We start from the raw sequence: 22,238 nt of genomic DNA, 5'->3' as shown, positions 1-22,238 counted from the left end.
GTAGACTTGATTTGCTTCCTGGTTCCATGGAGTATTTTTCTTTTCATTAGTTCACACTGTATCTGCATTCAACCTATTGTTCAGAGACTTTCTTTAGGAATTCTTGGTTGTTGAGCTAGGCATGATTTGCAATATGTTATCATTCTAGTAGTTTGTAGCTGCTTGCTTATCTATATTTACTGGAAAGCTTGTTTCCGTTTGCTGTTCTGTCTACTAATCAGAAAACAGAAAGCTAGCCTTTTCAGTAACATACAAAATGTTCATGTGATCCGCTCTTTTTTTTTTTTTTCTTCTTTTAAACTCATTCTCTGGTCACTTTACAATGGAAGCATTGTCTTTATTTCCTTTACTACCTGTAGGCCCAGTGGACAGTTGGGAAACTGAATTGTCCTTTCTGTGGGGCCCGATTAGGGGGCTTTAATTTTGTCAGCACTCCAAAATGTTCCTGTGGCCAGCTTGCAGCTGTACATCTCTGCAAGAGCCGGACTGATCACCAACCAGCGCAGACAAGCAACCTAATGAGGCCAGTGCTGAAATACTTGTCACATCCTGGAGTCCAGTCAGGTTGTGATAAGGAGGCTCTGGTGACAGGTGGTGGCTCCAAAATCAGAAACCACAGGCTTTTGAACATGGCCCGAAACAATAACGGCCTTGGAAGACTAACAGAAGCACTTTGCCTGGAGGTGCGAGCCACGTATTTTGATATGAAGAATGAGAAACTGCTCTTCAAAGCATGGGATCCAAAATACCAGCCTTTTGTTCCTGAGCTTGCGACCAGCAGGTGCACTTCCAAAGCTTCGCATAGAAAGTCACACAGTTTGGACCTGAACATCAATGAGACACTGCCTTTATTACCCACTTTCTATGAAATACATAGTAAGACTGCCGCTTATCCCCAGCTAAATGAAACCCAGCCCATTGACCTCTCCGGCTTGGCTTCGCCGTGTGGGAAAAGTGGCTGCTCCCTTCAAAACCCACCCAGTTTTGATCCGAATATGCTGCTGCATAGACTTTCAGTGTCTGCCCATGAGACCCAGGCACAAAGAGGAAGAGAATTTCAGTGTGGCCTAGAAGCTTCTTCCCTATACTCAGATCACGCTAATGCTAACAGCCTGACATTCCTGATGGATCTGCCCTCAGTGGGGAGGGGCGTTCTGGACGCCTCCGACCAAGAAGAACACCTCTCCCCTCTGGACTTTCTGCGTTCTGCCAGTTTTCCCTTGGGCACTATTAACCACAGGCTGAATAGCAGAGAAAGGAGCAAGTTGAGGACTCTAAGAAGGCAACGGAGGAGGCATGAAAGATGGCTACAGAAGCAGGTAAGTGCTTTAAAATCAGAGTTCAGCAAAAATACAGACAGCATTATAAGTACTGGGGCTTTCGGAACAGAGGCTAATTGGTATTCTAAAACCTCAGTTTTAAGTTTTGAGATGCCATGACTCTATGTACACTTAATAATTACACAGCCCTCCCATCTTTGGCACTGTGTAGCCCTGCTCCTATGCTTCAGATATGTTCAAAAAAAGTCCCTTTTGCAATTTCCCCCAATTCTGCTAATACATGAGAGGACCTTATGCTAGTGAGGTTGGATGGTTTGTCACAAGTATTTTAAATCTATCCCATGTTTAGATTGGTTTTGCTATGGTTTTATTTCAGGCTGAGTGAAAAAAAAATGTCTTTCCAAGCCTAATCTGGTAACAGTTCATTCACTTTTTATCACATTTATTCTGATTAAATATGCAAGAAACTGTATTCAAATGCTCATGTGGTCCAGACATGAGTAACTGCTGAATGTGGAGACATAGAAGGGGAATTTAGTCAGACTGACATTTTGTAGCAGAGTTTGACTCCCTAGTATTTGAACTCCTTGTGTGTTTCTTACAGTTTTTCCATGGTTGTGTGGATAAAAGGAGACAATCAGATTTATCTACTATGGAAACCAATTAAAGTCAATGGAGGACAAGCTTTGAAATTTGAAAGTTTGGGAGCCAGTATTTTTCTGTGTAAAACTCTTTTTTGAAGATTACATTTATTGTTTGCTTATTAGTAATGGATGGTACTTCTTGTTACAGTATTCTATATTAACAATATTCTAAGAATTAATATAATGCTGAAGCTACTTTGCATATTTGTTAGGTGAACTCATTAAATTACTGTAGTGAGTAGTACTTCAGCTAGATTAGAAGTATTTTCTTCTTTAGTTACAAAGCATAATTAACAGGTATGATCTGTTGCATTTTTGACTTGTTGCTGATAGCAATAAGAACACCCCAGTTTAGATTATTTGTAAATGATAGTGTAATGTAATAGCAAAGTATACACTAAGAAAATGAGTATTTTTGCATCATCGCTCATTGTAAAATTCTTCAAAGCTATAATAAAAATGTTTATGAAGAAGTTTATTTATATCTAAGTAAATTAGAAATGATCAGATGTTAAATGATATCCAGAAAAAAACATCTTCAAAACAATTTACAGGGTTCTGAAATAATTCTTTTGCAAACAAAACATTTTAAAAAGTTGTGGTAATTATATTTACCATATACTGATGACATATGCAAATGATATCAGAGTTTTGAGAATTGATGTAATTCTTAGGTTAGATCCCTTTGAAAACCTCAGTTATATCATTAATCATTTCAAACGTAAAGTGTAAGAGTTTGGAGAGAGGCAAGTGCAGAATTAAGTGTTGAATTTTTTTGATAGAGGAAATGGTTTTTATTCATTGAGATGCATTGAATTTGGCTAGTATATTTAATAGTATAATAATAAGAATTGATGAATCTTATTCAGACCTATGACCTGTGTGAGTAAAGAATAACAGCAGAACCCTAACAGGCTTATCTGGGTACACAGGTACTACAGACAAGTACATGCCCAGTACATCTTCAACAGGAAATCTGTGACTTTACGATTCTGTGTATACTGTTGTTAGAGCTAGAAATAATAACTATAGAAAGTCCATCTTGCTGATTTAAGCAGAAAGACAGATTCTATAAAGAGTTCATGTCTGAGATAAAAATGATGGGATAATTTGACAAGTTCTCTATGTTCAACCAAGATTCATTCCATGAACATTGATCAAATGCCTGCTTGAGGTAGCAAAGGCCTGGGTAGTGACTTCCTTGCTGCAAGAGGGAAAGAACTCAGGGATTTGGCTGTGCAAAGTAACTTTTCTACCTCTGAGCTATGCCCTGGCCCAGAGTCTGCTCCTTTTTTTTAATGAGAAAGATAATCACATATACAAAGTAATGGTTACCATTATTAGTAATTAAAATTTTAAATAATTTTTTTAACTGAACCAAAAAGAATACTTATTTTTTTCAGTTAGGTTATTAGTTTTGCTCTTGAGATTTTGGAGACTATCATTGGCACTTTGATTGGAATTGCACTAAATCTGTAGGTAGTACAGGCATGCTGACAGTTTACTCTCCCAGTCTATGAACACAAGGTACTGCCACCTTTTTATCATTTTTAACTTTTCTCACCAGTATTTTAGTTTTCTTATCGTTGAGATCTTACTAATGGTATTTGTTAGAGTTTCAAATAATTGGTTAGGAATGCTACATTTCTGTCACTTGGCGTTTTAAATGAAGTTTTAAGTTTGAAATATTTTCACGATATATACCATGATAGAAAAAGTATTACTATTTTGCTAAAACACTGAAAGTTTGAAAATAGAAGATTGCTATCAAAAGAGAAACTACAGTCAATTAAATAGAATTACTGTTCTATTCAACAAAGATGTATTGAGCATCGTCTTCGGGGAAAGCATAGCACTGCGCTGCATTCAACTACCAGTCAAACATTTTTTTCTTCATTGTCACATATTAAAATGTGTTTACTCCTGGTATATACTGTATGATTTAAATGCTTGTATAGGCTCATCTCATGTCCAGACAGTGGGGATATAGAGGAATCCCTTGTCCTGCATGCTTTCAAGTCATGCGTTGTCTGTCTTTAACCAACCCTTGAGGAGTACTAATCTGTTCTCCATTACTTTATTTTTTACTTATTGATAATGTTATAAAATGATGATGTAGAAATGGAGTCATAAAGTATGTGCTGTAGAGACTGACATTGTTTAATAAGCAAACTTGTGTATGACATTTATCTATAGCTATAGTGTGTTCTTTTTACTGCTCAACAGTATTCCATCCTATAAATGAGGCATGATTTCTCCAGCATAAAAAGATGAGTAGATTGTCTCTGGTGTTAACAGATATGAATCCAACTGTTATAAACACTCATGTACATAATTTTGAATAAATTAATATTTTTTATTTCTCTAGGGTAAATACTCAGGAGTGGGGTTGCTGGATCATATGGTAAGTGTGTATTTAGTTATACAAGAAACTGTCAAACTGTTTCCCAGGCATCTGTACCACTGTGTACTCCACACAGCAAGGGATGACATTTCTCACTTCTGTGCATCCATGAAGGCAAACAGCTGCTTTTCTTTAATTCTTTTTGTTTCAGTTACTCAAATACTATGTTTACTAGTGTCAGACTTCAGTTTTATGTTTCAGTTTTACCCCTAATTTCATGTGCCTAGTTTTCATTTATAAACCTTGCTAGAAATTATTAATAGTAGTATTGACATATTACTAAAACTCTTAGTTTGAAGATATAAATAAAATTGCTATCAAAGAGAAACCACAACCAGTTTTCAGTAATTCTGTTCACCAAATCCTGAGTGTCATCTTCTTCAAATGTGTTCATATATGTTCAATTTTTTTGTGTGCACTCCTCTATAAGCTGGAGGCCAATTTTACTAGAGTTTAAAAGAAAAATATTGCAGATAGGCAAGCTGTAAACTTCAGCACTGTCCAGATGAGAGGCATGGAAGACAGAAGGGAAAACTGAAAGTGTTAGGGAAGCCATACTTAGAAAAGAGGTAGATGGAGAAAAGAACATAGGCTTTGCCTTTTCTTCTGAGTAATTAGGAAACACTGGCAAGACTTTCCAATGTAGCATGTCCCTGGCTCTAGAGCAGACTGTGCTGAAGTAGATAAGGGAAGGTATCTCATTAAAGGATAATTATCCCACCCATCGATTGGCAGGGTTTGAGGTGAGTCAGCCTTCCTAGGGATAGTTCCTCCAGCCTGTGGGTGGTCCCTTGGCCATGAAATCAATCCACTCAGGCCAGAAATTCTATTCTCTTAACTAGAAGGGATTTTTTCTTACTACTCCTTTATTGCTACTCTTACCTTTGCCCCTCCAAAGAGGTAACTCTAAAATCATTAAGGAACCAGATTGTGAAACAGAGCCCCCAGACACTCCAAGCAGCTCTGGCCTCTAGTGAAGATAGGGCTGCCAAGAAGGCAAAGGACATTTCTGGATTTCTTCCTGTTCAATTTTAGGAATTCTTCATATATTTGGGTACAAATCCTATATCAGATGTAGGATTTATAGTATACTATTTTATCCTACCCAGCCTATTTGTATTTGTATTCATGTTACAATATTTCCCTGGAAAGCAAACCCAATGAATGTTTGAAGTCCAATTGTCAAATGCAGTTTTTAATTGCTCCAGTTTTTGGTATAATAGTATACCTTACACCTCTTAGATAGCTTGAGGTTATTATAAAAGGTGTTTTCCAATGTTTTTTCCTGAAAGTTTTATGGTCATAGAGAATTTTGATTTATGTTGAACTGACATTTTAAAAATCAATTATGAAGTTTAAGTCAAAGTATAGTTTTTAATAGTGGTATGAAATTGTTTCTGTACCATTTATTGAAAGCACTATCCTTTCTCCATGGAAATGTTTTTTGTCATTTAACTGAAAATCAGTTGGACATGTATGTAACTTTCTGTTTGTTGATCTCTTTATCTTTGTTCTGTGAAAGTAGGCCCTTTTCTGTTAGAGTTCTATAGTAGACCTAAAGCAAAATTCTGTGCTGTGCCTCTACCAACTTTGTTGTTCCTTTTGAAAATTCTCTTCCTGTGGTTTCACATAGAAAATTTAGGATGAAACTTGACAATAAATTCTATTGGGACTTTGAAATTGTGTTACATCTAGAGGTCATCTTGCAGAGCCATACTGTGTCTGCTGTGACTTTCCTAGTCCATGAACATAATAGACCCTCCCTGCCACACACAGATCTTTAAGTTTTCATTAGTATTTGCAGATTTTAGCATTCAGAACTTATAAATGGTTAATTACATTTATACCTTTTCAGGAAAAGTTATTTATTTTTGTTTAAGATACATTTTTAATATTTAGTACTATTTTGGTTTTGACTTTCTATCTTGGGATTCATGAAGTACAGGTACTTGACATCTCTTGTCAGATTTATTTTTAAAATGTCACTTTCTAGTTATTAGTTGTAATGCATGGAAATACAATGCTCTATGTTAATCTAGTGTGCTGTACTCTTTCAGCCGTCACCTATTAGTAACTGTAGTCCACTGTTCTCTTCTGGTAGATGCCAAAATTGGAATTTTTTACTTAGATGATTACTTGATATCTTAGTCAGTGTTCTATTGCTGTGAAGAGACACCATGACAATGGCAACTCCTATAAAGGAAAACATTTAATTGGGCTACCTTACAGTTCTGAGGTTTAGTCCATTAGGACCATAGTGGGAAGCATGGAGGCACACATGGTGCTGGGGAGAAAGCTAAGAGTTTACGTCCAATTAGCAGGCAGCAAGAAGAGAAAGACACTGGGCCCAACTTGAGCATTTGAAACCTCATAACCCACCCCCAGTAACACACTTCCTCCAACAAGGCCACACCCACTCCTCCTAATCCTTCTCAAGTAATATCACTCCCTAATGACCAAGTATTCAAATATATGAGCCTGTGGGGACCATTCTTATTCAAATCAGCACACTTGGTTTGCAGATAAAAACAGCAATACTTCTCCTTTTCTAATATGGAGTTTCTCTCCCTTCCCCTTTCCTTTGCCTATCAATTCATTGGTGGAACCCCAGGATAATGTTGACTAGAAGAAGGGGGAGAGACACCCCTATATCTTTCTTGATGTTAACAGCATAACACTTGGTTGTTTTTCTTTTAGTGTGAGGTCTTATATATTCAGATGTTTCTGTGCACATTCTCTCTGAGGTTCTTACAGAATCAAGAAAGCATCACCATGAATGTAGACTTTTGTCAGAAGCTGATTGTATACCTTCAGTGTTGGTATTAATTATCAGTTATTAAGCAGGTCTCACATTCCCACAGTGAACTTGACTTTTGGTATTATGTTGTATCTTTCTTTCCCTATATTGTTAGAACTAGAGGAAATTTTGCCTCTGCTCATAAAAGTTAAAAGTCTGAAGTTTTCCATGCTGTGCTTTATTCTGGTCATTCTCTGGTTTATATATTAAGGTAGTGATGACATTTTGAGGTAAGATAGTTTCATACTTTTCTATATTCTGAAAAATACTGTGGAGAATTAATACTATTTTCATTCAAATATTTGTAATAAAACTATCTGTGTCTAGATACTGTTTTGATAGGAGGATTTTAGCCATGGTCCAGGCTATCTATTTGGTGTTGGGTTCAGTAGTTTGTTTTCAAAGTGGTAAGTACATTGTCAAAATTACATGGTAGCATCACTCAGTGCTGTCCTTGTCCATTGGGTATCCAATTTTCCATCTGGATCTGACAATCTGTGTGTTTCCTCCTCCTCTCTCTCTACCTTCCCTTCTCTTTCTCCCCCAACAAAATTTTTTCAATTTTATTCTTCTTAAAAAGCAGCTCTTTACTTCTCAATGTTTATTTTTTCAGAAATTTCTGCTGTTTATTATTTACTTTTTAAAATTTTGCTCATCTTTTCTAAATTTCTAAGCAATAGGAAGTTACTGGTTTGACACTTTTCTTTTTGAACTACTAAGCATTTAATGTCAAATTTCCTTGTAATTACTCTATTAATTAATTATATATTATACACTACATTATATTAATTGTATTATTTTAATAACTTACTTTTAATTTAGCATTTTAAATATTTCATTCAAACTATTTTCTAATATTATTTAAGATTTCCTTGGTCCACTTAGTCCGCCAATTGGGAAGTAAAGCCACAAAGTTAAAAATATCAGCATTTTTGTCTCCAAATGATAACCACTTGAAATGAAAATTTCCTTTTCTTCAAGGGAGTCTCACTGGGAAAACAAACTACTCTTATGAGGAGGCCACATTCCCTTCAGTAGATGGCCAACAGAGAAAACAAAAACTCAATGGCATCTTTGGCTATTCCTTATCTTATAATTTTATGTCTGAGCTGTGTTTTTATTTATTTATTCATTTATTTGTTTGTTTGTTTATTTTACCCGTTTTATTCTACAGGTCTGTTGCATCTAGTTTAGTGATTTTATGGGATTCCTGAGTGTGAGAACCAGTGGGTCCCTGTGTCTGTTTCTTGTACCTTTTCTTGGGCTCTTGTCCTTCTGTTTATTTGTTTCTTGTATTTTACGATTTTTTGTTTGTTTGTTTGTTTCAAGACAGGGTTTCTCTGTGTAGCTTTGGAGCCTATCCTGGCACTCAATCTGCAGACCAGGCTGGTCTCAAACTCACAGAGATCTGCTGGCCTCTGCTCCTGAGTGCTGGGATTAAAGGCATGCGCCACCAATGCCCAGCATGATTTGTTTGTTTTTATCTTTTTATATTTTATCTTATTATTATCCCTTAGTCACCTGTATTGTTTTCTAAGGAGAGACAGAAAAGGCAATAATAGGAGGAGAAACCGGTAATCAGTATATGTTGTGTGGAAAAAAAAGAAAAAAAAAAACAGAATTTTGAGCAAATTTACAAAAACATCAACCAGAGTTACTACTTATGAGCTACATAATATCTCGGTGTCAATCTATTTGAACTGAAAAGGTTTTGTTCTGCTATGCCTCTCTGGACCTATTTGAAAGCAAACAAGATCTTTCTTTAAAAGTGACAGGAAACTATTTACAAATATTTTGTCTAATGTTTCTGGGTGGGATGTATTTTACATGAAACCCTAAAATAACTGACTGTGTATCTTTGTATGTAGAATGATTTACAATAACCACTTAGTCACTACAGAAATTCTCATACATCTTTCTTAGCAGTCTAAATGAGTTCAGGTTAATTGTGTTGTTTTATAAAGGATGTGACTAATGCACTGGAGAAAATAGAGGCTAATAAATCATACTAAAGATGCCCTTGTTCAGGTTGATGTAGAACATATCATATGTACCTACCACAAAGGCCCTGTTTTGTTTTTGTGGATTTGCACATTGGCATCGTTTTGAGGTGTTTTTTTGGGGGGTGGGTCCTTAAGTCAATTTAGTTTTTTATTATTAAATTTATCATCTTCAAATTAGATAAAAATTATGCTGCAGATATGTATTTGGTTGTACTTTACAATTATAATAATATTCAATTGATGAGGAATTATGCTGTGTTCATTTTTTGTAGGAAAGGGTGTCGTTTAATTTGATGACACAGATTACTGATAGTTTTATTAATTCAGAAGCATATTCATGAAGTGGTCTTTAAGAAAAAAATAAAACTAATAAAGTTAATAAACATCATGACCAACAGTCTTGAGATAGACCAGACCAATGTTTATTTGTGTCAAATTAAGTCTTCTTTGTGTCAAATTATACTTTAAGTATAAGCTTGCCACTGTCTTCATTTATTAATGCAAAAGCATTTAGATCCTCAATAGGTTGGTATTTTTTAAGTTTCGTTTGTTTATCTATTTACATTTTAAAATTGCATTTGTTTGTTAGAGGTTGCTTAGAGTTGATGCCTTTACTTTAAATAATTGCATAGGTCAAAAATTTCTAATGCTTTGCACAATACCTAGCATATGCACATGCTCAGGAATTTTTAAAATATGGGTTTATATTTGAAGAGCCTTTTCTCACTGAGTGTTTTAGCATGTGCTTAATTCCCCCAGGGTAAGCTGTGACAAATATAAACTGCTGTTCTCTAGGCAGGTTCATAGCCTTATCCCCTGAGGTTTTCATAGGAGAGTAGTCATGTAGACACTTTCCACTTAGCTCACACAGAAGTTTCAGACTCCCAAATGGTAGCAAGTGTTCAGCATAAATCACAGTTAAAGAACATCAGTGCCACTCTTACAAGCAGTATGTTGGGACCTCCCCCCACACCCCGCCCCAAATTAGCACTTCAAGATCTTGCATACCAGACAAGGCTAACCTTATAAGTGTATATAGGCCTGCTGTGTTAACTGTTATTTCCTTATAAAGTTTTGGGATGTAGTTCACAGATCACAAATATGTACTATTGTGATATGTCTCTCTTGATGTTGACTCAGAAGGACTTTGCAACAGAAAGGAGAAAATGCTAACTGTCAGATCCTTATATCAGCTTCCCATTGCTGTTCTCAGTAATCTCCACAAATGTGGCAGCCCAAGACAGCATGATTTTATCTTCTGACAGTGCTCAAGCTTGCAGTCTGAAAATGGGCCTTCTGTTGCTAAAGACAAGGTATTGGCAGGGTTTTGGGGGCAGAACCTCTTCCTTGCTTATTAAAGCAACAACACGTTTCCATTCATTGGCTCATGTTTCATCTAGTAACAATGGTGCTGCAATCTTTGTTTTTTATTTGCATCTCCTTGCAGAAAACAACAGTTAAGTGTGTGTGTGTGTGTGTGTGTGTGTGCATCTGTCTGTCACATGTGAGAGTGTACTCACAGAGACCAGCAGAGGGTGTTGCATCCCCTGGAGCTAGAATCACATGCAGATATGAGCTGGCTGATATGGGTGCTGAGAGCCATACTCCGGTCCTCTGGAATAACAGCAGCACTTTTTACTGCTGAGCCGTCTGTCCAGCCCACTTCCCGACTCTAATAATTCCTGTCTTTATGGTAGGAACATTCAGATCATCCAGAGTGACCATTTCCCCATTTTGAGGTCCTTAACTCACTACAAAAACACATATTGCTGAATGATGATGACGACGACGACGACAACGATGATGATCATGATGAGGATCACAGTTTCCAGGAATAAGGAACTGGGCATCTCCATATTGGTAGCCAGTTAGTATTCTGCCTACTTCATCTTCCTGTAGGACAGATATTTTCCTGAGTGCTTAGTTCATTTAATGCTGCCACCATTTTCTGAGGTAATTTCAGTTACCATGCTCTTTGGCTAGAAAAAAATGAAGTTGAAAGAAACTGAAATAAGTTCTACAAGTCCACTTCCCCAATTAAAAGTTCATCCAGTGAGCTAACCCAGAAGGTAAAGACAGTGGTCACTAAGCTTGTTGACCTGAGTTCTGTCCCATAGACACAAAGGGTAGAATGAGTGAACTGGCTCCGGCAAGTTGTCCTCTGACCTCCACACATGTGCAGTGGCTTGAACACACACAATTAAACAAATAAAATTAAAAGGTTTTCTTATTTCGCCACTTATTTTATCTCCCCACCCCACCTGCTTGCTGGCCTGAGCTATATAAACTAGACTGCCATTGAACTCATAGAGATCCACCAGTCTGAGTCAGAAAAAGGTATGTGCCACCACATCTGGCCTATTTTACCTTTTGTGATGACTGAGGAAAGCATTTTTAAAATTCTATACCTTTCTTCTTCACTCATCTTTCCCTTCCTTTAAATAATGCTCTTTTGCTGGTTTGCTCTGTTGGAAACAGTGCTCAGAATGGAGGCTGCAATGATAAATAAAATACTATCCTTCCCTCTGAGACCTCTTAGGCAATGGGGAAGATATACACACCATTGTGGATGATAGTTTACTTGTCGTATAGCTTTGGCCAAGACCTTAGGATACAGCTGAAAATCCAAAAACACACATAGATAAAATCCCAAGGCTATCTGGGAGAGAGGGGGTGGGAAGAGATATGATATATGAAAATTAATTAGAGAGAAAGGGAGGAGTTGATTGGCTGAAGAAGAATTGTGACACAGTTGTGATTAGCATGCTGAGTCCGTGGGAGCCACATAGCTGCTGGATGGTTCTTGGAAGCACTGTGCCCAGGTTTACAGCTGGAGATTGGCAAATAGATGTCCACTGGATGACTTGAACGAATAAATCTTGTATCTCATGCTTCGGACATGATAAATGACTTAAGAGACTCGCAGTGGTTCTTAACCCTGGATGCATGTTGGATTTCCAGTAGGAGCCTTAAAAAATTTTCAGTTATGCCTTTATCCCAGCACTCGGGAGGCAGAGGCAAACAGATCTCTGTGAGTTCAAGACCACCCTGGTCCATAAAAGCTAGTTCCAGGACAGCCTCCAAAGCCACAGAGAAACCCTGTCTCAACACCCCCCCAAAAAAAATTCCAGTTAATTTTACTATAGAGATTATACTTCAGTTGGCCTAGATCGTGTGTGTGTGTGTGTGTGTGTGTGTGTGTGTGTGTGTGTGTGTGTGTGTGTGTTAAAAAGCAGTATAAACATTTACTTGCAAGTAACACTTTGCATATTCAGTCTGCTTTCCTCCACTTGGCATTGAGAGGGTGCATTCTGTCAGAGCAGGAGGCAATAGGCAATAGAGAAGTGTGGTGAGTGATGACTTCAGCAGTGGGTATTTCCTAAGCTTTACTGCAGGCACAGCATAAGGCATTGACTGTGTGGACTGATTTACAGGAACTGTTAGGTCACTAGAGCAGAGCTCTTACAATGGCAGGGTAGCTGAAGTGAGCATCATCCTGCTCAGAAACTGGGGTGGGAGACAAGAACATCAAGAGATCTGCATGATCTTCCCAGTTGCTAAAGTACAAAGTGCCCTCTCCAAAGTTCAGCTGTTGCCAATGAGGTGATGTTAGAAGTCAGGCCTGGTAACTCACTCCATTAATCCTGACTGTCACAAGGCTGAGGCAGGAGGACTTGCCACACTTGAGGCCAGACTGGGCTACATAGAAAGCACCAGGCTTATCAGAGGTACACATCTAGACTTTGGTCTTAAAAATTATTTTTTCCCAAAAAACATCCAGACAGTGGACATGCCAAACTGGATGAAGAAAAGCCTGAACACTACATAAAAAAAACATAGGCAACTGTAGCAAGCAGGGAGCGTGAAGTCAGCTCTGAAACAGTGCATACAGGTAATATCATAGGACTCAACAGATTCTATTTAGGAATATGTATGCATATCCAAATACATGTATGCATGCAGTAACAATTAGTGAAAAAAGAGGCCATGAACTTAAAGGGAAGCAGGGAGGGTTTATAGGAATTTTGGAGGTAGGAAAGGGAAGGAAGAAATGTTGTAATGAAATTATAATCTCAAAAATAAACAAAGTTTTTAAAATCCAGGAAGCAATGAAAAAAAAACACACACATACACATTTTTTTTCCTCTCAATATTTGGTTAGCTTGTTTTCTCAACCTCCTGTTTTCTGCCAAGTGAGGATGAAGCCAAGAGGCCCTCAGTAGAACACATGCCTGTACCTCGATCCTGGACTTCCCACCCTCTAGAATTGTGAGGAGTAACTTTTTATTCTTTATAAACCATGCAGTCTCAGATACTTTGATAGCCACAGACAAAGACTCTAGGTTGTTTGTAAGGCTAGCCAGTGAGCCCCAGGAACTGGAGCTTTGTGCTTTGTTTAATGAGCAGAACAAGCTCCTGGCTCCAGCTCTTTTGACCTTGTATGGCTCTGGGAACACTGCCTTGAGTTTCCATTCTAAGTCTCCACATGTGGCTTCACTTACCAAATCAGCCAAGGCCAAAATATCTCCAGTTGAGTTTCTCCTTCACTGAACCATTTCTCCCCTTAGATCCTTTAGAAAGGCTGGGTGCATTTAGGTGGTGTGGCCATAGAACAACTTTTAAGTCCACAGCCAGTTGCTGATAATGTAGCATGTCTTATTTAGACCTTAAACTGTGTCTATGCTGGGATGGCAGTCCTACCCACTCTTCTCCCGTGTGAAGGACAGTAACAGCTATGAGGGCCCCTCACTGTCAACACGCCTGGGAGCCTCTCTTTGACTCAGTGTGATCAACTTTAATTGGTCTCACTTGGATTTATTTTTTAACGAAATATTTTTCCTTCCTTCCTTCCTTCCTTCCTTCCTTCCTTCCTTCCTTCCTTTCTTCCTTCCATCCTTTTTTTTTTCCTTCAAGACAGGGTTTCTCTGTATAGCCCTAGCAGTCCTGGAACTAGCTCTGTGCACCAGGCTGGCCTTGAGCTCACAGAGGCCACCCTCTGCCTCCCAAGTACTGGAATTAAAGGTGTGTACCACCACCATCTTGCACAAAGTCTTACTTTAAAGTTACTTTTACCCTTAAAAAGAATATAACAATGTTATACAAACAAAACCCCTAAAGAAACAAATTTTAAAAAGATGTCATTTAAGTGCCAAATTTAGGAGAGTAGTTATCCCTGATAGTCTGGGTTGCTGTGTAGAGGGATGAAACTCTAAATTATGTTTTATTTCTTAGAATGGGCTGTGTTATCACAGAAATCATCTTCCTAGGCCATCTTGTATGTCTCTATTAAACATTAATAAACCATACTGCTCTAATAACATCATGTTCTATTTAGTCATTTCTTGGCTGAAAAGGTTAGACCACTTGCCTTTGTTCTTGAAGGGTAAGGAAGTATAGACTCTTTTATGTAAGGGGCTCAACTTTTTTTTTTATGTTTGTCAAATTTATGTAATCTTAGTTTATTTTTATAATTGTAATTAGACAAATTTTAAATTAGAAACAAGCTTCTTTTACATGTCAATCCCAGTTCCCTCTCTCTTCCTTCCTCACCTGCCCCCCACCGACCCCCTATTCTACCCCCTTTCCACTCCCCAGGGAGGATGAGGCCTTCCATAGATCTTCAAAGTCTGTCATATTATTTGGAACAGGGCTTAGACCCTACCCCATGTGTCTAGCCTGGGAGAGTATCCCTCTATGGGGGGTGGGCTCCCAAGTGTACTAGGAATAAATACTGATCCACTACCAGAGGCCCCATAGATTACCCAGACTTCCAAACTGACATCCTCGTTCAGGGGATCTGGAACAGTCCTATACTGGTTTCCCAGCTGTCAGTCTGGGGTCCATGAGCTCCCCCTTGTTCAGGTCAGCTGTTTCTGTTGGTTTCTCCAGCCTGGTCTTGACCCCTTTGCTCATCACTCCTCCCTCTAATTTTTATTTATTCCTTGGCAGTTTCGTGCAGTATACTTTGATCGTATTTACTCCCCATTCCCCTCTCTTATGCCCTCTCGCTCTCTCAGGACCCAACCCTCTAACAATGCTTTTCTAATATGTCCTGGAAATTAAATGGGATATTTAATAATCCCTGACAAAAACTTTCCACTAAAAATTGTGAATCCGTGCTACATTATTGGCCTTATCATTATCCTGCCTTTCAGCTCCATGTTTCTGTGATCTCCTGTGAAGGACTAGTTTGTAAAGGTGAAATCAAACACCAGAGGGCACCAAGTCTCCTCCTGGAGCAAAACAGACTGCTTGCTAAACTTTCATGTACTGGAGTACATTATGGAATGCTGTATTTCAGTCTCTTGATGAAAACGTATGAAATTTTACTCTTTGTAAGACAAAGTTTGCTGGATCAATCACAAGGTTCTTCTTGTACCACCAGCTGAGATTCTGAGAGTCCCTTTGTTCACCAGCTTTGCAGGGACATTTGTACTTTGTTCAAAGGAAAGAGTTTCCTTGGATTATCATTTTTGATACTTTTAAATATATTTAAATACATCACTGTGGTTTTAAGTTTGAGGTATCATTGCAGTTACCTAGAAGTAGGAATGCCCCTAAATTCAGAATGAGATGAATGACAAGCTCTGTGCATCACTGCAGAGTGAGTTATGAGAAGAAAGTGAAATGATATAAGACAGGTTTTCCCATGGAGCCATTCATACCTTGATGCTCATCATTGTTCCTTCATGCATTTGACAAACCATCCTTCTGCATTCTTGAATAAAATGGTGGTTAGATCAGTTAACATAATATCAGCCAATAACTTCTTGCCATCAATTACATTTTTGTCCATTAAACATTTAATGTTATTTTTATGTCATGTGTTAAATTAGTTCTGATGGCTATATGCTCCTTTTATTTTCAGCCACAATAAGTTATAATCTGTTTAAACTCAAATCATTAGCAAATACAAATGAGGCAAATTCTATGAAGCATCATCATCATCTAACAGAATAAATACAACAAATGTATTATGAGGAAATAAAACTCTTGGTTCCTTCTACATATTTTGAAGGTGAATGTATTTCTCATTACCACTGTAATGAATCACCACAAATTTATTGTTGAAATATACAAATGAATTTTGTTTCTGGAAGTTGTAAGTCTCAAATGTGTTCAAAATTAGTCTCATGGGCAAACATCAAGGCATTAGCAGGGTTATATTCCCTGTCTCATTCATTTACTTCATTGGCTACATGGGTTCTAAGTCATTCTAACTATAGAGGCTGTAACTTCGAATTGGCCTTTGAACTCTTCAGTAATAGTTTAGGGAAGGGTATATATTGTGATATATTTGAAAGTCTCTGTTTACTCAGAAAGTGAATTTTTCAATTCTGTTCTACTAGCAGGTTCTGGAGAATTATGTAAAATCTCTTACATTAATGTAGTACCATCATCTAATTCACATTAAATAAGTTTGCTAATTATTGGCATTTTCCTAAAGAGTAAGACAAAAACTAAAGCAATACCTCAAATAAACCAAGACAGCAAAAGTCCTATACCACTATAAGAATATCTCCTTTTATTGATCTTTGTTGTATTAGACTTTCAGAGGGCATATTGTTTTAGTTTTATTGTTTCTACATGTTTTATTTTTAACGTATTGGAGGTTTGTATCAACATTATATGAACAAGGCTCTCTGAGCCATTTTTTTCCTTTTTTAGTTTTTTGAGACAGGGTTTCTCTGCGTAGCTCTGACTGTCCTGGAACTCATTTTGTAGATCAGGCTGGCCTCATCTCAGAGATCTGCCTGTCTCGGCCTCATGAGTGCTGGGATTAAAGGTCTGTTTCACCACCTGGTTCTGAGGCAATTTTTTAACAGCATTTTCTCATTTTGTGTCTCTGTTACATTTTTATGATTCTTACAGCATTTGAGCTTTTTCAGTATCATCATTATGTTTTTTTTTGTATTGATAGTTAATGTTGCTAATATAATTGTATAGGGCATCATAAACTAAACCCACATAAAACAGTGAGTTTAACTGATAAAAGTTGCATGTGTTCTGATTGTGCCCTTCCCTTCCTCCCTTTTCTTTCTCCTATTCCTGGAGACATAACAACATTGAAATTATGCTAGTTAATAAGCTCACAGTGGCATCAATGAGTTGAAGTGAAAGGAAAAGCTCTCTATCTCTTGCTTAACTAGAAGGCTAGAAATGAAGGAAGGGTAATGAGGAAAGTGTGGAAAACTTAGATAACCCAAAGCTGGGATGGTTTTGCCACTTAGTCACATATTTCTTGACTACAAAGAAGAAACACATATTCACTCATTCAGTCTCTCTTCTCCCTCCCCCCCCCCCCGTCTCTCTCCATCAAGTCTAGGTTTCAGCTATAAACAAAATCATGTGGAATATTTGAGTCTGGCTTGCTTTGTTTAGCACAACAATTTCTACTGTCATCCACTTTCTTTAAAAGGTTATTATTTATTTATATTTGAATAAATTCTATTGTGAGTATGTATCATTTCATCTGTGTCTCCTCATCTGTCAATGCACATATAGATAGGTCCCTCGTCCTACTTGTGAACAGTATGGAAATGAACATGGGTATGCAAGTATCCCTATGATCATTTGACAAGAAGCTGTTGGAGTGCATACCCAAGAGTGGGATACCTGGTCCATATGGTATTGTACCTTAAGTGTTTTGGAGAAACCTCCTCACTGATCCCCAAGGGGGTTGCACAACTTTCACATTCTTGCCATCTGTGAGTGATGCTCCTGCTTTCCTCTGATCATTTCCTTCATTCAGACGAGGTTAAGATGGGATTCAATGCAGTGTTTTGATTTGCATTTCCCGGATTGCTAAGAATGTTGAGTATAAAGTATTTATTGGTCATTTGGATTTGAGAATTGTCTATTTAGTTCATTTGTCTATTATTGATTAGATAGTTGGGGTTGTTTTTTTATATGATTACTTTCTAAGGTTTTTCATGTATTCTAGATAATAATCCCTTGTCTGGTATATAATTGTCAAAGATTTTTATTCTGATGAATTTTTCTTTGTTATGCAGAAGCTTTTCAATTAATTTGTAATCCCATTTGACATTTTTTGTTATTATTCCATGTGCTATTCAAGTTCTTTTCAAAAAATCCTTGCCTCTGTCTGCATTGTAAAATGTTTGCCCATCTTCTAGTAGTTTTAGGTCTTACTTTAGGATATTTTGAGACATTTTGAATTTACCTTAAAAGTGAACAGCATCAGAGATAATAATCTAGTTTTCCTTTTCTATGTATGGACATTTAGTTTTCCTGGCATTATTTATTAAGGAAGTGGTCTTCCTTCTAGTATGTTTCAGATACCTTTGCCATTAAGGTTCTATACCTGAATTAGGTTAATTTCTGGGTCCCCTGTTCTGTTCCATTGGTCTGCATTTCTGTTTTTATGACAGTACCATGATGCTTTTGCTCTTTTGCTGTGGCTCTTTGTAGTAAAATTTGACATCAGAAACTGTGTTGCCTGCATTATTGTTCATTCTGTTTAGGGTTGCTTTAGCTCTTTGGGGTCTATTGTGTTTCCATATTAGTTTTAACTTTACGTCTGTTTTCAGTTCTGTGAACAATGTCATTGCCATTTTGATGGGAGATTGTGTTGGATGGCTTATGATAATATCACTATTTTTACAATATTAGTTCTGCTACTCTGTGAGCAAGGGAGGGCTTACTGACTCCTAACATCTATTTCACAAGTTTTTAAAAGAAATAAAAAGTACTACTCTAGAGAATGAAAGGGAATTAAAAATAGCTTTATCTGACCTGGAGGAATATTTGGTCATTTATATAGAGCATTATACAGCCACCATGTTCCTTTTAGCTAAAGCCTAATTCAGAACAAGGCCCTAGCTCCTCTTCTTCCTGTGAAGGCTCTGAGAAGGAGGGGGATTTTTTTTTTTTAAAAAAGTTTGGGATTCATGAGTCTTAAGAATAAAAACCCAAATCATGACCCTGACATATAAGCAGAAAAGTAATATATATGGTGATGTAGTCGTTTCAGCAGGATGTCCACAAGCTCCACTAAGATCATTGGTGATGATGTTTCCATGGAGACAGAACAGCCTATGTTGGAAATTGACATCTAGGGTTTTCGTGGCTACATGCACTTCCACACCCTACCTTCAAAGACAGGTTTATTCTTCTCCTGGGGGTGGAAAGCAACTTGTGACTGTAAGTTGAATCCAGGGATCACTGACCATTATGCTAGTGTTCTCAAGAATCAAGTGATGTTTATTCTGCTTGTACTCTGTAAATGAACCAGCAAGCCTAAATGTAGTACATCTATTTACAACATGGTTTGTTGAATATTTTATTCCAAATTGTGAGACTGCTGTAGGGGGAAAAAGGCTAATTACAAATATTACTCTGCTGCTCATTGACAACTGGGTCTGTCATCCAAGAGCTCTGGTGGAGATGTCTAGTAAAAGGTGTAGTTTTCCTGCCTGCTGCCCCATCAAGCATTCTGGAGCTCATGGCTCAAGCAGTAGTTATGACTTTCAAATGTTATTGAAGAGAGGTATTTTGTAAGGCTCGAGCTGCCCTAGATAGTGACTCCTCTGAGAAATCTGGGCAAAGTAAATTGAAAACCTTATGGAAATGATTCACTCTTCTCAATTCTGTTAAGAACACTGTGTGATTCATGGGAGGAGGTAAAAAATAACAACAGGAACAGGATCTTGGAAGAAGTCGATTCCAGCCCTCATAGATTACTTAGAAGAAATGAAGACAAAAGTGTAAGAACTGCAGATGAGATAGAGAAACAGCAAGCCAACCTGACTTAGAAGTAGAACCTGTGGGTCTCAGTTATTGCCACTGAGGATACAAGTTCAATTGCTAAGGGGTTGGGTTTTTGTTTTTGCTTTTTGTTTTTTTTTTTTTTTTTTTTTTTTTTTTTTTTTTTTTTTTTTTGTGTGTGTGTGTGTGTGTGTGTGTGTGTGTGTGTGTGTGTTTTAATGAATGAGCAGAGAAAGTGGATTTTGTGATGTCTACTTACTCCTGGTGTCTAGTCAATCCACAATGAAGGGTTTACTTGGTAAAACAGTGGCAAGGCTTGAGAGGATTGTAAAAATGATTAGAAATAGATACAATGCTATCAAGCATCAGCACATGCCACAGTGAGACATCATGGGAAGGAAAGAGTCAATCAGGCTGGCAAATTTCATCATTCTTTCTCATTGTTACTTCATTTTACCAAATTACAGTTGCCACTCACATCTTCAGTAACTCCCATCCAGTTTAGGAATCACATGTAGACAAGACACTGCCAGGTGACCGTCAGCATTCAGAAGAAAGCCTGGAGGAAGGAGAGAGAGGGATGATGTTTTTCATCCATGGTTCCTGAATCAAAAGTCTTAGAATCCTTGTTATTTTCTTTTAAGATTTATTTTTAAATTACATGTTTGTTCACGTGTGAATATTGGTGTCCATGGAGCACAGGAGAGGGTATTGTATCTCCTAGAAATGGAGTTAAAGATGGTTGTGAGCCGCTCACTCAACATGGATGTTGTGAATGAGTCTTGGTTCCTCTACAAGAGCACTACATGCTCTTAATGGCTGAGCCATCTCTGCAGTCCCCACCCTTGTTAATTGTTTTACAAAACTAAAACAAGCCAGAGAGATGGCTCAGCACTTAAGAGCACTTGCTGCTCTTTCAGAGGATCCAAATGTGGCTCCCAGCTCCCCCAAGGCCACTTATAATCACATGTAACTCTAGGTCTTGGGATACACACATGGTACATACATAGATGCAGAAACCATAAAATAAAAGTAAATGTTTTAAAACCACTAGTATAGTAAGTGTCCCTTTTCTTCAGGTTTTGTCTTTTTGTTCCTGGTTCTCAAAGTAGCTCTGAAACAGTTTGTGATCAGTGAAGGCAGTGGGCCATTTACTGTCATATTGGGTTACTCAGGTCCCAGGAAGAAGAGCTTCTCATTACTAATACAAGTTAAACAACCTAAAGTTCACCATAAAGACATTCAGTGACCTCTCATATCTGATAACAGATCATAAGACCCATGTCAAAGAGGTCCAATCTGAAGGGATGTTTCACAGAGGCCAACAAAAATCTAAATACTTCTGCCCAGGTCACCCTGCTCAAACAACAGTCCATGGCTTCTCAGACTTCATCCACTTGCAGCCCTTTTCAGCATGACAAAATTTTACTGGACTATAGTTATAGAGATATATAAAATAAGTATTAAAGCAAACATTTACCAGTTTAAAAAGAAATTCATTTTAAAATAATGATTTGAGATATATATATATATATATATATATATAATTTTACCATTTTAAAGACAAAATAAATTTGCATAGTAATTTGGTGTATTTATGTATTATATAAGCTATTAAATATAAAAGAATTATTTAATATGCATATAAATTTAATATTAAATAGGAAAGAAATGTAGTGATGAGATGGATGTGTTTAATTTTTTTACATACTGAGTAGAATCCTGACTGAATATTTGATGCTGCAGCATGTAGAGCATACTTAACATTTTGCAGAGTTGATTATTATTTTAGTTTGAGAGTTGCCAGTGTTGAGAATATTACTTTACATAAATACATGGTATGAAATAGCAGAAGTTAGGACCATTTCAGAAATCAACAGAAATACTATCTAAATCCTGATACAAAATTGATTTAACTTCTTTCTTTATAAAATTGAAGTCAGATACTCAAACACCAATTTTAATAATTAAACATTCTAACACAATTAAATCCAAAGATATATTAATTTTTAGTAATTGTGTGTGTGTGTGTGTGTGTGTGTGTGTGTGTGTGTGTGTGTGTGTGTATCTTGTCTGCATGATGTGCATCACATGTGTGCAGTGCCTGTAGGGACCAAAAGTGGGTGTCAGGTTCCCTGGAACTGGAGTTACAGATGGTTGTGAGCTGCCACAATGTATTGGGAACCAAACCAGGGTTTTCTGGAGCAGCCAGTGATCTTAACTGCTGAGATATCTCTCCAGTCCTGTTAACAGTTGGGTTGTTTGTTCTAAAGTCAGTTTTAAAGCATAGGCGATCACTTTTCTTGATGTTAATAGACTATGTCACCCAAAGGTCAAAGGACAGAAGTTGATGAATAAGTGTGAACCTTCTTAAATTTAAAG

The 22,238-nt window shown here is 37.4% G+C and overlaps 1 protein-coding gene across 2 annotated transcripts in view; it reads left to right on the top strand.

Annotated features, from left to right (window-relative positions):
- Window positions 1-22,238, top strand: part of Rnf180 (ring finger protein 180) — a 135,830-nt gene that overhangs the window by 13,082 nt on the left and 100,510 nt on the right. For both annotated transcript variants that reach the window (XM_035439137.1, XM_035439136.1), the window contains 2 exons: window positions 360-1,319; window positions 4,293-4,328. In XM_035439137.1, coding sequence (XP_035295028.1) covers window positions 360-1,319; window positions 4,293-4,328 — 996 coding nt within the window. The remainder of the gene's footprint in view (window positions 1-359; window positions 1,320-4,292; window positions 4,329-22,238) is intronic.

This window comes from Cricetulus griseus, chromosome 2, assembly GCF_003668045.3.
Source record: "Cricetulus griseus strain 17A/GY chromosome 2, alternate assembly CriGri-PICRH-1.0, whole genome shotgun sequence".
NCBI lineage: Eukaryota > Metazoa > Chordata > Mammalia > Rodentia > Cricetidae > Cricetulus > Cricetulus griseus.
This window is presented reverse-complemented; position numbering and strand designations above follow the sequence as displayed.